Source organism: Sturnira hondurensis, unplaced genomic scaffold (assembly GCF_014824575.4).
Source record: "Sturnira hondurensis isolate 20B ecotype Veracruz unplaced genomic scaffold, ASM1482457v3 Scaffold0024152, whole genome shotgun sequence".
NCBI lineage: Eukaryota > Metazoa > Chordata > Mammalia > Chiroptera > Phyllostomidae > Sturnira > Sturnira hondurensis.
Window position 1 is genome coordinate 1,887,384 of NW_028096783.1, and position 13,438 is coordinate 1,900,821.

Here is a 13,438-nt window from a genome sequence, read left to right on the forward strand (position 1 = left end):
GACAAGTATATCTTTTCAAAGTTGGTGCCATCTATTGATTAAATATGTATTTATACATTTATTCTTCTACTTTAAAAAATAAAAAAGACATGTATTTTAATCATATGATAAACTTAGAAGAATTGATCAGTAAAAATACATCTTTATGTTTCCTTAGAAAAGATTGTATTAGGCATACAAATTTTAAAAACTAAGCTATTTCTTGATATATATTGATGTTTGTTGAATGTGAATTTAATTAAAGGTGCAGGGTGCATATGTATGTACTTTGTGCTTTTTGGATATAATTTGGTTGAATATACAGAATTTTTTAAAACAAAAATATAATTTACAGGCAATAGAGAAAGAACTTAAACTTTGGAGTAAGAAAGACCTAGATTTATCTGATACTTTATAGTCTTGGAGAAGGAACTTGGGAATTTCTGTAATCTGGTTTATGTCTTCATCTGTGGAGTGGGAATAACAGTGATGTGCAGTGAGAATGAACAGGAAACAATTGTGAAGGTCTGGCTGCGGGCTCTGGTCTGATAAAGGTTGTTGAAGTTTAATTCCCAGTCCCCCATTAGCCTTCTAGAGGTGGTGTGTGTGCCCTTTGTACCCCAAGAGTGGGGGTAGAAGTGGTCCCCTACGCAGCTCAGTGCCCCCAGGGCCCATCAGGGGGCATAGCACACAGTAGGTGCTCAGGGAGTGCCTGTAAATGCATGAAAATGCACTGGTGTGGAGGCTTCTTCTCTGCCCTTGGTGGTTAAAGCCCAGTGGTGGAGGCAGGCCTGGCCCCAAACCCTGGCTTCATGCCGGGACCACTCTCCTATGCTCAGGAAGTTATTTCAATTCTTTGAATACTATGTAGATTTGAATACCATGTAGAAAACAATGCCTACTTCACTGGCTTGTTGAAAAGATAAATGGGGGGATTTATAAGGCCAGTTACAGAAGAGTTGGCACATGGATATTCAATAAAATGATAGGGCCCAATGCGATCACTGACTTTGAGGGAGGCATTCACTTTGGAAACAGAAAACCCTGGGTTGAAATTTTGGTTGTGTTACTAACTAGCTGTGTGATCTTGACTAAATTACCTAACCTCTCTGAATCTCAGTTTCCTCATCTCTCAGAAAGGTATAATTATAATACCTTCTTGAAAGAAAAAGCTAGGGATAAAATGTGATGAAACTTTTAAAACCCTTGGTCCACAGAGGGTGCAGAGATGATGTCTGTTGTTTGCATGCTGCCGTCAGTCACCACACCCTACTGTTCTTTGCTGTGTATAATGCGCACCCACACTTTTGGCCCAAACTTTCAGGAAAAAACCCTTTTGTTTTAATTTTAAAATTTAATTAATTATTTATTTATATGTAGGTATTTGTTTTTGTATTATAAAGGAATTTCAGCATTTATTTTTGAACCCATTACGGCACAAGAAATTTTTGTACTACCCATGCATAATGCACATTCATATTTTTCCTAAAAAATTTGGGCAACAATTATGCACTAAACATGGCAAATACAGTAATTCTTCTATTTTACCACCAGCCTTTGCTTTTCCTCTTCCAGTGCTAGCACCCAATTCTAGAGTGTATCAAATCTGGACAAGGTCTTCTAACAAGAACACCTGCCTCAGTCCATCCCATGCACTTCACCCGTATTAATTTCCATAAAATAAGTTCCCCTCGTTCAAAGTAATCCCCTGCTCAGAAAGAAATTAACTTTTCCCAGCAGCAATAGGAAATTTCTGAATATCATCGGTTTAGAAACCAAAGCCTTCTTCCCCTCTGTCTTTCATCCCCCAAGTCCTTTCCCTTTTTATTTTCCTAAAGGATTTCTGTCTGTGTTTGCTGTATTTCTCCATCTTGGAATATTCCTTTGATTTCTGTGGCCTGATTCCTCCTACCCAGTTCTGATCCCCAGCAGATTCGGTCATTGTTTGTTTGTTGAGAGGATTCACAGATCAATTCGCTTGAGAATGACGTGTTTGCAATTATTGGCTCAATAGAATTTGACTTTAATAGTTCGTATATCTAAGTCCTATTACATTTAATGTATGGTCAAAAAATGTTAATTTTTGAATGGTCTCTTCAAATCTACTGCATGCCCTCTTCAGACAAGAACAGATTTTATTCTTTATATTCCCAACCTTAAACAAACAAAAACTTCATACAAAGTAGGTACTTCTTAAGTGACAGCACAGATACTATCACACATTTTCTCCATGACTCATAAGGTTTTTCAGACTTGGTTCTCAGGAAAGAAGTAATGAATGAATTATTTTACTTCTTTAAAAGCAAACAGGTTTATTTATTTATTTATTTATTATTTAAAAGCAAACAGGTTTAATTTTGTAGAAAGGGAGCTCTGTTAGACTGAAGGAACTTGCTGGCCATTGGTAGCAGGAATCTCTTCTTGGAAACTGTGGATTTCCCTGTAGGAGAGACCTGGGTTTGAATCCTGACTGGGATTAGCTGTGTGTCCTTTAGCAAATTGCTAATCATCTCTGAACTCCTGTTTTGGCCTATTAAAATCCAGGGGAAATAAGGTCTAGGTGGCAGGCCTCTGGTGAGGATTAACTAAAATGAGGCGTGTGAACACCTGGCCCACAGCAGGTGCCTGGGAAAGCATTAGCAATTGCAGCAGAGAAGAGAAGAAGGCCCTTTCTCTCAGAGGGGCACTCACAGACCCTGAGGCAAACACACCCGGAGCTGGGAAGGAATCCAAACCACACGGGGCCTTCGGAGGACACCTTGGGATCAAATTTCATGTATGTGCCCAGTCCCTGCTCTAACGCCTGATGCTGCTCTGATCACAGAACCTTCCAGTTCAGCAGATACTTTAGGGAAAGCCTTTACTCACCGGGCCAGGTGTACCACTCACAAGCACGCGCTCAGGAAGGCTGCAGGCCTTTTGTAGAACGGGTGTCGAAAAGCAGAAAGTTCTCAGAAATACTGTTCATGCAAACTGCTGCTCCAGAGGAAGGGACAGACTGGACTGTGACGAAGAAGAAAAACGCAAGGCAGAAAGCCACAGGTAGGTGTCCTTCCGCGGCCTTCTCTCTTGAAGGTTTCCGAGGACCTGAGGAAGTTTCCTTCCCCTTGAGACCTAATCTAGCTCCCTGCCTATGCTCTCATCACCTCAATTGTTTGGGCTTCTATAGCCTCTTGCCTTTGTCGAGTTTCAGACGGCTCTAATTTGGGGGAGCTGCCGATTCTTTTCGCATCCTTGGTGAAAAAACCCGAATGCACCCATCTTCCTGCTGGGAGAAGATGGAATTTCCTCCATGGGCTCTGAATGGCGGGGGCGGGCATCAGGGTGCACATTGAAATGTCTGAGTGTCCCTTTTGGGTTGGCTCCTGCTGCCTTCCCGCTTGGACTAGGAAGAAAGAGCAGAGAGAAGGAATTTTCATGAACTTCGGTCGCATTGGCTTTCGTGTGTGTGCTCTGCGCCCTGCCTGCTTGAGGAAGGTCTGTACCAACACTTCCAGCCCCCTCCTCACTGCCCTGCAAGGCGCTGGTGTGTGCCCACAGAAGCCACACGCCGGCTCACGCACAGAGGCACCAGTGCACACTGCCGTGCTCAGGCTGGGTGGCGAGGAAGGGACAAGCTTCAACTACCCTCCGAGTGGAGCCTCCCAAATAGGAAAGTGTCCGGGTGACGCTCAGAAGAGTGGAGCCAATGCGTGCCTCGGAGGAGGGCTGCTCTGAGCCCTGTACAGATTGGAGCCCAGTTGTGTGTATGTGAAAGAAAAAAAAAATCGGAGGCGCTGCCTGCCTGCTCCCATCTCGGGCGCGCTCTCTCTTGCTCCCTCTCTCTTTTGCTCTCTCCCTCCCTTTGCAAACATTGGATTTAAACCTGCTCAGAATTCAGCACAGAGGAAGGCGGCAGCCGTAGCAGCAGCAGAAGCAGTAGCAAGCCCAGCAGCCGAGACTCCGCAGCCTCAAGATGTACCACCCTGCCTGCTGGATCGTCTTCTCCGCGACAACCGCCCTGCTCTTCATCCCAGGTACTGGACAAGGGCTTCTCTATTCCTGGGCCGATTTTGAGATGTTCGAGCAGGAGAGGAAGGGGAAGAAGGAGAGCCCGGTGGGGAGAGAGGGAGTGTGAGCTGCATGAGAGGGGCAGAGGTGGGCTTGCTGTGTGCACGCACGCACAATCCGCTCGCTCACTCACACGCACGCAGATGCTTGCAGCACGGGATTTGCTCTGGTGCCGGCAATGCGATCTGGTGAGCTGGGTTCGAGATCTGCACCGTGCGGTGAGGCGCTGCTGCTTCGGTGCAGGGCACGGGCTGGCATTAACCAGTTGTGGTCCCAGGGGTAGGAGAAGAGGGGTGTCAGCTCCCAATCAGAAATCCTTCTCAGCACTTACGTTGAGACCTGCAGGAGGGATGGGGCATCCTTATTTCTCAGTCTTGGTCTCTCTGTGCCAGGCTCAGTCTCTGCACCTCCCGATGTCTCTCTCTTTTTTTTCTGTCTCTCTTCCTGTGTCTTTTCTCCCTCCCTCCTCTCCCTCTCCCCTCTCTCCTCTCTCCCTCTCTTCTTCCTTCAGACCCCTCACTCCTCTACTCTCACTTCAGCTCCTTTTCTCGCTTCCCTTCTCTTCTGCTTCTGAATTTCTGGTTCCAACACAGTCTTTCTTCCACCTTTTATCCTTTTGCTATCACTCCACCAAATGGGCAGATCATGCTTTTGAAATTCAGAAGCCTCTCAGTTTCTCTCTCCTACTCCTCACATGGGAAAGGGGAATTTTCCGTGACAGGATCTGAAATGTTCAGTCAGAAGGAGGGCTGGGAATCTGGCTTCACCTGATTCTGTTCAGCGCCTTCCCTACCTTAGCGAATGATTTCACTGAGATCTCACCTATCACAGCAGTTACTGGTTGGGGGGATACAAACCTGCAGTGACACAGGTGAGGTGCTGCAGTCCTACCAGAATAAGCTTAGTGGAAGTGTTGCAAACCCAACACATTTTAATAGATTTGATGATTGCACGCCTGTCGTTCTCAAGACGTCCACGGATGCCTGCAGGCATCCTTCAAACAGTGCTGGAGGGATGGGGTATGCCTGCCAAGAAATTAGGGAGTGCCAAAGGGTCTGTGAGGTTTCCATACTAAGCCCAGCCCAGGAAGAAATTGTCTTTCTTTTCCCAAAATTGAGATCCATTAATTTGGCTAAACATGATCTTAAACCTAAAATTATATATATATATATATATATATATATATATATATATTTTTATTTTNTATATATGGCATAATTACTAAGATTTTTAAATCTTACATATCCTGATATAGGTAAAACATAAAAATTACATTTTTATATTCAAATCATTTTGTTTTTTGTTTTGTTTTGTTTATAGGGACATAAAGCCCTAAGTATTTGTAAGCTACCAAAGTGAAACCAGAGAAATGGGAGTTTACTGGGGAGAAAAAAATGTGAAAATAGAAGAAGTTCATTGCATAATGTTTTGTAATGCTTTTTAAAAACTATGTTTTCTAACAGAGATGGGCTGTGCATAACTGTGTCCCCAGCTGTTGGTTTCAGGCTGGGAAGTTCAGGGTGGGGGGAGTGCTGTCGCCCCTTCAGATTCCAGCTCTGGTGGGGGTTCAGCCTGACAGTGCTCAGTGGGGAAGGCAGGGCAGGCATCGAATATTCATCTCCTGCTCCAGCCTGTAGAGGGAGCCAGGAAGGTGTTTTTGGGTCCCCGGGTATGAGAAGACAAACTTTCCTTTTGTGCAAGTCCCCAGCCTGTGCAGCAATTCCTGGGGCCTCCTAGCCCTTAATTTACCTCCCTCCACTGTTCTGGGCACAGGTGAGTAAGAGAGTGGAGATCAGAATTCCCACCCCAAGGGGTGCTGGCTGTGTGTTTGCTCTCCCCATAGCAGGAACCAGAAGATTACACTTCAGAGGAGGAGGGGAGTGAGCCCCAGGCAGCTGGAGCTGCATTGCAGCGCACCCTGAAGCAAGCCAACCATTGGAGTGCTACCTTCCTGTAGAGTTCCCACGGCCCCCAAAGCCACAGCTCCACTCCTGCTTGTGAGACAAGCATCCATTCCTAAAGCCAGCTGGGCCCCCCTGGAGAATGAGCTCAGCCTGGGAGCCAGTCAGCTCTCATCAGAATAAAGGGTTTCATGTGAATAGGGAAGGCAGGCCATAGTGTGGCCTGCTCTGAGGACCATGCCTCAGGCTCATGGCGCTAGGAGCCTGTCCTCAGAGATCTGGGAAGGGGAGGAGGAAATGTTGGCCATCAAGAGATGTGCCCAGAGAGAAGAAAACATCGAGTCATGAAGGGTTTCAGTGAGAAAGGGCACTGGGCTGAATCCACAGTTCTGACGAGTTGAAAGAGTTCACTGGTGACTTTTCCTTCCTCACTTGTTTTTAGGCTTTTGCCACTTTGCTTCAAATGCTGCCTTTTCTCCCATCTCGGCCAACACCAGCTCGTTAGCCCTTTACTTCCTCTTCATCTAAAGACAGAGGCTAATGTAATAATGAAACCCTGACCTGGTTAGGCCTCTATGCCATTTTATTCTGCAGCTTTCTGTGTCTTGGAAAAACATGTTTGCATCCCAGAATAATGTTAAGGTGAATGTTGTTGTCACCTGGTGCCTTCTGGGGAGACTACTGGTCATAAATCGCTTTTCTGCACAGACTTTCTGAGATGGGGAGATAGTAACACATGAAAATGGTAATGAGCCTGCACCCAAGATAGAAAAAGGGCCTCTCTTGACAATTTAATTGTCATGCCAGGACTTCTGACACTCCTGCAGCCCTGACCACCAGGAGTGGGGTGCTTTTGCTGTTTTAGGTGGGAGGAGCCTTTCCAACCTTGGGTCTGGGGGCTTTGTGGGAAGGTGAGTAGACATGGTGAAACAAGCATGGAGAAGCAGGAAGCGAAGGCTGCTGGACATTTGCATCAGATTTCCCTGGGGAGGGAGTAAATTAAAAGACAGCCTTCTACCCCTGTTGCAGACATCCCAGGTCCTTCTGACACACTCTAAAATCCTGCCCATGCCTACAGCATTCAAATGGAGACCCATATTCCTCCTGCCTTTTCTTCTTCATTTCTGAGGAAGGGGAGGACAGTGACATGAGGGTGGGATGAGGAAGTGTTGTCTCTTTAGTAGACATGGCTCAGGTCCTGAAGCACAGCATGGCCCTGTGACCGCCATTAGGCCAGCTTGGTGATAGGAGCCTTGAGTCTCCAACCCGGAGGGTGTCTTTTCTCTAGTCTAGATCATTACCACTGTCCTCAGCTCCTCCTTCTGTGTCTCCTCCTGTCTGGGACTCTCACCAGGCAGTTAACTGAGAAGATCCCCACCTACCTGTATTTGCACAGACCTGTGAGTCTATATCCACAGTCACAGCCACATCTCCCATTTCTTACTCTTGTTTTGCACCACAAAACCCTGGACATGGACAGAGAATTCTATGAGGTATAGGATCTTTTCTTCCCCAGCACATACCTGCTCACAGCTTCCTTCAAAAATTGCCCTGGGATTTGGGGTCCTTAGGCTGGATGCTTGGTTTTGGGGTAAGACCCCAGGTGAGGGCTCCATAGCCAAGTGTCCATAAATTCCTTCCCCCCACCCCTTTCTCCTCACTAGCACAGTATGGAGGAACCTGCTAAGATTGCCTGGTTTGCAGGAGGAATCAAATAGGAGAATCATTCTCCATTGGGAAAATCTTAGCCCTAGCCTGACTGTAAAAGAGATGTGAACAAGGACTGAGAGTTTAGTGATGATCAAGACCCCATCATTCCTCTGTCCATCACAGAATTCTGCCCCTACCCCCAGTCTCCAAGCTGTTCTATGGCCCTAAATTCCTTAAAAATGATAGACATGTTAATAAGATCAGACCAGATCCTGCCAGCACTCAACGTGGACCTGCTGGCAACATGCGACTGAGAAGGACACAGGTGTTGTGGCTCATAGAGATGCTTTTACCTCCTGGAGCCAGGAGGCCTTGGTCAGCCTGAGATTAATCAGAGATCCAGGTGGTTCGAGGCTCTTTTGCTTCAGTCCTGTCTACCTGTATATGCTCTCATTCTTAGCACCCTCTGCTGTGTCCTGTCACCTAGGAAATTATAAGGGAGTCCTTAAATACTGATAGTTAGCACTTGCTTGGGTTTGCTATGTAACAGCTCTGGGCCGCTCACACCAACCACTGGGAACTATACCTCGAAGCTGTGTCAGAGCTTCATGGGGCCGGGTGCCCTTCCCATGAGGTGGGGCTTACCCAGGCCTCTGAGTGCTGAGAACAGGGGACTGAGACTCAGAGTAGGAGGTCTTTGAGATTTGTTTGTCCAGCTGAAGGTATTCTCTGGGTCTCAGTCTACCACTCTGTAACATGGGTTCCAGTGATGTATTCTCTGTGCTTCTAACTGGACAGCATAGCCAGAAGCATAGGTGAGATGATAGCAAGATAAACATTTGTGAGTTTTTAACTCATGAAATTACTCATCCTGGTCTCCTTGTAATAGGGTAAAAAAGAGAAGCAGAAGGGAGACAAGGCAGGACTCATGTATTTGTCATAGTGAGGAAAACTAGTTGAATACAGTCTTCCATTCATTTATTCAATGAGACTACCTGTAGATTCTGACTAAAGAAAATACATTAAGTAAGATATTATCCTGTCTCAAGAAATCTAGATTCAGTAAAACAGGAAATTCTTCAGTGTTTTTTTTTCCTTTTGGATCCCCAGTGAAATATGCCTGCTAATTTGGAGCTTCTTGCGCCTTGGTTTCTTGGTTTAGAAAATGTGGGCAATAGACATGGCCCCTTGGGTCTCCCGAAATATTGCCTTGCGGTTTCTTTGGTGGGGTGCTATGTACAAAGACATGTGCATTGACCTTGGAGAGCTGGTGCTCTGGGAGCCCTCTCACCTTTGGCCTATGGGCTATAGTTCTCCTGTCCTCAGTTCACTGGATCAGAGCCTGTGGACTGCTGCTGCCTGAGCTGGGGAGAAGGGAGAGGTGGAAAGCAAAGCCTAGCTATTCTTGTCAGTGAACTCAAGTGTCAACCCCCAGATGGCCCATTGGCTGCTGACAAGCCAGGCTGTCAGCAGCAGTGGCTATTAGCACTTCTGGAAGCTGAATGGCACCTTCTAGACATGAGGGGCTTGGCGGGCACCAGGAGGAAGGAGACAGTCTGGCATCATCTTGGGGAAACTCAAGTCTTGTACTCCTCCTGACCTTGCTAAAGATGCCAAGTCTGGGCCCTGCAGACTGTTGTCTCTCTAGCCTTTGTATGCTGTTGATAGGTGACTGAGAACTAGACTTTGCTTCTAAATCTGTGAGGCCTCGCTTGTTTCTGCCTTTCCCTGAAGGGCAAGCAAGGAGGTGGTTACACAGTGAGGCCTGGATATTGTTCCATTTGCTAGATTTCTACACCTCTCAGATCTATGCCACGAGAAGGTGGAATCTGCAGGGCTTGAGGCAGGGTTGAAGGTTACCCTGAGGATGGGGCAGAAATAAATTCTATAGCAGAGATAAACCTGCAGACTAATGTGCTTACTACTAACTTTCCTATGTGAATATATATTCCCTCCTCTCTTAACCCCTACAACCCACGTCAACACACGCGTACTAATGTTTCCAACCCCAAGATTAACAACTCTCAAAATCACATCCACAGCTTTTTAAGGAAGACAAGCCACTTCCTCATGACCTTCATCTCTGACCTTTCGGAACTCCCTGCGGTAGCCTCCAAGCCGCAGTGCTTTCTCTGTGGGCGTCCTCAGCAGAGGCTTGCACCACGCACAACCAGGGCCATGCAAGTGTGAGTGCTTTCCCCTAGTGTCACAGAGGTCTTGCCTGCCTGCACATGCACAGTAGCCCTTGTGTCCCAGAGCAGGCTAGAGGCTGGAAGTAGGCCTTACACTTCCCTCCCACCCAAACCCCTTGGAGGCTGGAGGCTCTCCCGCCCCAGTCTGTAGACTAACTTAATTAACTGCAAAATGCTTTGAGACACCCCTGGGCAATGTGCTGGGTAAATGCCAAGCATTATCATTATTATGTAGTCACATTTCCTTTAATGAGCAGAGATACTAGGTGGAGAGACCCTTGGAAGGGCCCAGATGAATCAGGGCAGGCCATTGATGAGGATGCTGCTTGCATGTTCTTGGGAAATGACTCAGTGCGAGTCAGATGGCACACCAAACTCCAAGATGGAGAAAAGCAGCAAATATGGTATTCCAAGGGACAGACTCTCTGAAATGGCCTAAATGAACGTTCTTGAACCTTATTACCTAAGCATAGGGAATTTACAAATGTTGTTTTATGACTCTTGGGAGTTTATATAGTGGTTACACTAGTGTCTTGCTTTATGGTTTATCTGGAAGATTGTCCTTGGTCTCATTTGCACCCCATCCAGAAACTGAGATAGGTAGGGTGCAGGTTACCCAATTCTGATCTGGTCTTGTCTGTTGTGATATTTCCTTTGTTTAAAACTCTATGCAGACTTCTTGGTGCCTTTAGAACAGAGTCCAAAGTGCTCAATGTGGTCCATGGGTTGTGACCTGACCCCTGCTCTCGTTTAGCTTCATGTCTCACCTGTTCCTGCTTTTAGTTCTAGTCACTCTGGGCTATTTCAGCTCCACAAGATTTTGCATATGATCCTCCCCAAGCATGAAAAATTTCAATTCTCTTTCTTGTTGTTCCTGCCTAAACATCTTTTCCATCCTTCAGGGTTTAGCTTAAATTTTGCTTTTCCATAAGAGCATTCTCAATGTTCTCTAGTAGGTTAGGCTAGGCACAAGTATACAATAACAGGTTTTCCTTCCTAACACTGTGAATCCATATATTCTAAAGTAATTATTTTTTTGAAATTTCTTTTTATTCCCTAGACTATGGTTCAAAAATGTGGAGAATACATCTATTTTGTCCCACAACAAATTCTCTGGACCTAGCACAATGACTGATATAGAAGAAATACGCAAAATATATTTGTTGAATGAATGAGTGAATGCATGAACAAATGAGTGGATAGCCAGCCAAGGTCAGACAAATGCTAAGTGTCAGCTTACCTATTCTATGGTTCTGTCGCATCTCATTGAATCCTCAGAGGCATCTGGGACCCTAGGTCTCAGCCTGCCCTTCAGCTTCCCCATGTGCAGGGTGAGAACATAGAGGCTTGGGGTATGCTTTGCTAATGGGAGATAAAATGTGCGAAGAATGCTTGTAATGATTACTCATTCCAGTGTTCATGCTTGTCAATAAACGCCAGCTCCAAGCTACCAACCAAATGCACATGCAGCAGCTCAGAGCTGGAATCTCCTGCTTTTGGTTCTCATATCACATGTTGCTAGAGACATGCCTTGGAGTGAGAGTCATTCAGTAAACACAGATGCAGGTCCTGATGTGGGCTATCAGGTTCATACAAACCAAATTACTTGACAGATATAATCAGAGTGTCTTTGGAAGCTGCCCCAGTTATTTGAAATTCAGAGTCATTCCTATGGTGCCGGGAAGTACACGCTGTACCACTGCAATGTGCAATTGCATTGTTGACTCGAGGTAAAATTTGGGGGTAGGGACAGGAAGTGCTAATAGCCTAGGAATGAGTCAAGCTTGAGCAACTGATACTCAAATGGGTTGACGTTCACATGGAAAACGTAAAAGGGGGATCAGCCNAACCAAATTACTTGACAGATATAATCAGGGTGTCTTTGGAAGCTGCCCCAGTTATTTGAAATTCAGAGTCATTCCTATGGTGCTAGGAAGTACACGCTGTACCACTGCAATGTGCAATTGCATTGTTGACTCGAGGTAAAATTTGGGGGTAGGGACAGGAAGTGCTAATAGCCTAGGAATGAGTCAAGCTTGAGCAACTGATACTCAAATGGGTTGACGTTCACATGGAAAACGTAAAAGGGGGATCAGCCAATCAGAAAAAGCAGAAAAAGATTTTTTTCTCATTTTCGTACCTAGTCAACTTTTCATAGTAGTTTATTTCAGAGTTGCTATTTCATGCCTGTGAAATTCTGAACAACAGGGCCTTACTCATCTGTGAGGACTTTAAGTACCAGGCACACTCAGTTATCAGACATGTCATTTATTGAGTGATTACTATGTGACAAACACTGTTCCAGGCACTAGAAATGCAATGCTTGAATGAAAATCTTATGGTCCCTACACTCTTGAAGTTTATAGGCCAGTGGGAGAGACACACATGCCTTAAATTAATAGTGATGCAGTTACAAAATGACAACTAAGATAAGGCTCCTGAAGGAGAGGTCTGTGCTGCCATGATTGCCTATCAGGAGGGCTTGACCTTGCCAGGGAGACTGGCAAAATCTTTCCTGTGAAAGTGAAAATTGGGTTGAGGTCTGAAGGATGAAGAGTAGGAATAATCCAGGCCCAAGGGAAAAGACTAGGGGAAGCAGAGTGAATAGAACATTCAAAGGCCACATAGCAGAAAGGATCAGAAGATATTATCCTATTTGGCTGGAGCATAGAGGAAGGGAGTATGGTGCAAAATGAAGCTGGAGGGATGAAGAGTCAAAAGATGCAAACAGCTATTGAAACTTGTTATCATTTTGGTTTTTATTCTATAAGTAATGCAACACCATGTATTGCCAGTGGTGCTCCTAAATGAGGCCATAAGGAAAGCAATCCAGGGACCACATACGGATATGGTAAGATTCATTGAGGCTGAAATAAAAGATGGCACTCAGGTTCCTGATGTCACATCTCTGTCCAACATGCTGTGGGGAAAAAAAAGAATCCAGCCTTGTCTTCATCAAGCCCACTACAAGGGTCAAGTTTCAGCAGTTGTTTGTCATACCAAAGCCAGCATAGACTGGCTAGCATAGTCTGTTCCTGACTGCACTCTGGTTGGTGCTGCGTTGCAATACCCAGGCTCATGCTTGGAGCTGGGCCCCAGGTAGATGCTAGGACCTCATGGCTGCTATGGAGAGAGAATTCACAAACACACAAGGCAAGTGTGTGTTACCTGGTGAGAGAGAGAGAGCTGTGTTAGGCTTGGATTATGTTATTTCAGGCTTGGGAAGGACCAGGCACTTTTTCAAACTAACCATCAACTTCCCAGTCTTCTGAGAGCTTCTAATGGGCCCTCCCCCAACCAATCCCTTTCCTAGATCTTCCAGGGTTCTACATACTTTATCTAATCAGATCCTTTCCCTAGGCTAGGCTGACAGGCATCCGTGATTTCCACCTTGGTTCCTACTGTGCATGCCTCTAGTTGAAAAACCTCCCTCTTCATTGTTTATTTCCCCCTCTCCCCACCCTGTAGTCTGAAGGAACAGACTGGTTCTACCCTGGAGAGATTGGAAATCTGGATTTTTCCCTGCACAGGTGAGGGAGGGGTAATCCCCTAATCCCCTTGACAGGGCAATGCTGAGATCTTCTGGGGAACCTAGGAATGCTGCAACTTCCCAGCAAAGGAGGCCCAGTGTCTGATTCAGCTACTCAGTCCATTAGGCTCAATAAT

The 13,438-nt window shown here is 45.8% G+C and overlaps 1 protein-coding gene across 1 annotated transcript in view; it reads left to right on the forward strand.

Annotated features, from left to right (window-relative positions):
* The first annotated feature begins 3,425 nt into the window (after positions 1-3,425).
* Positions 3,426-13,438, forward strand: part of OPCML (opioid binding protein/cell adhesion molecule like) — a 1,111,876-nt gene continuing 1,101,863 nt past the window's right edge. The window contains exon 1 of the mRNA XM_037038227.1: positions 3,426-3,995. Coding sequence (XP_036894122.1) covers positions 3,935-3,995 — 61 coding nt within the window. The 5' untranslated portion in view covers positions 3,426-3,934. The remainder of the gene's footprint in view (positions 3,996-13,438) is intronic.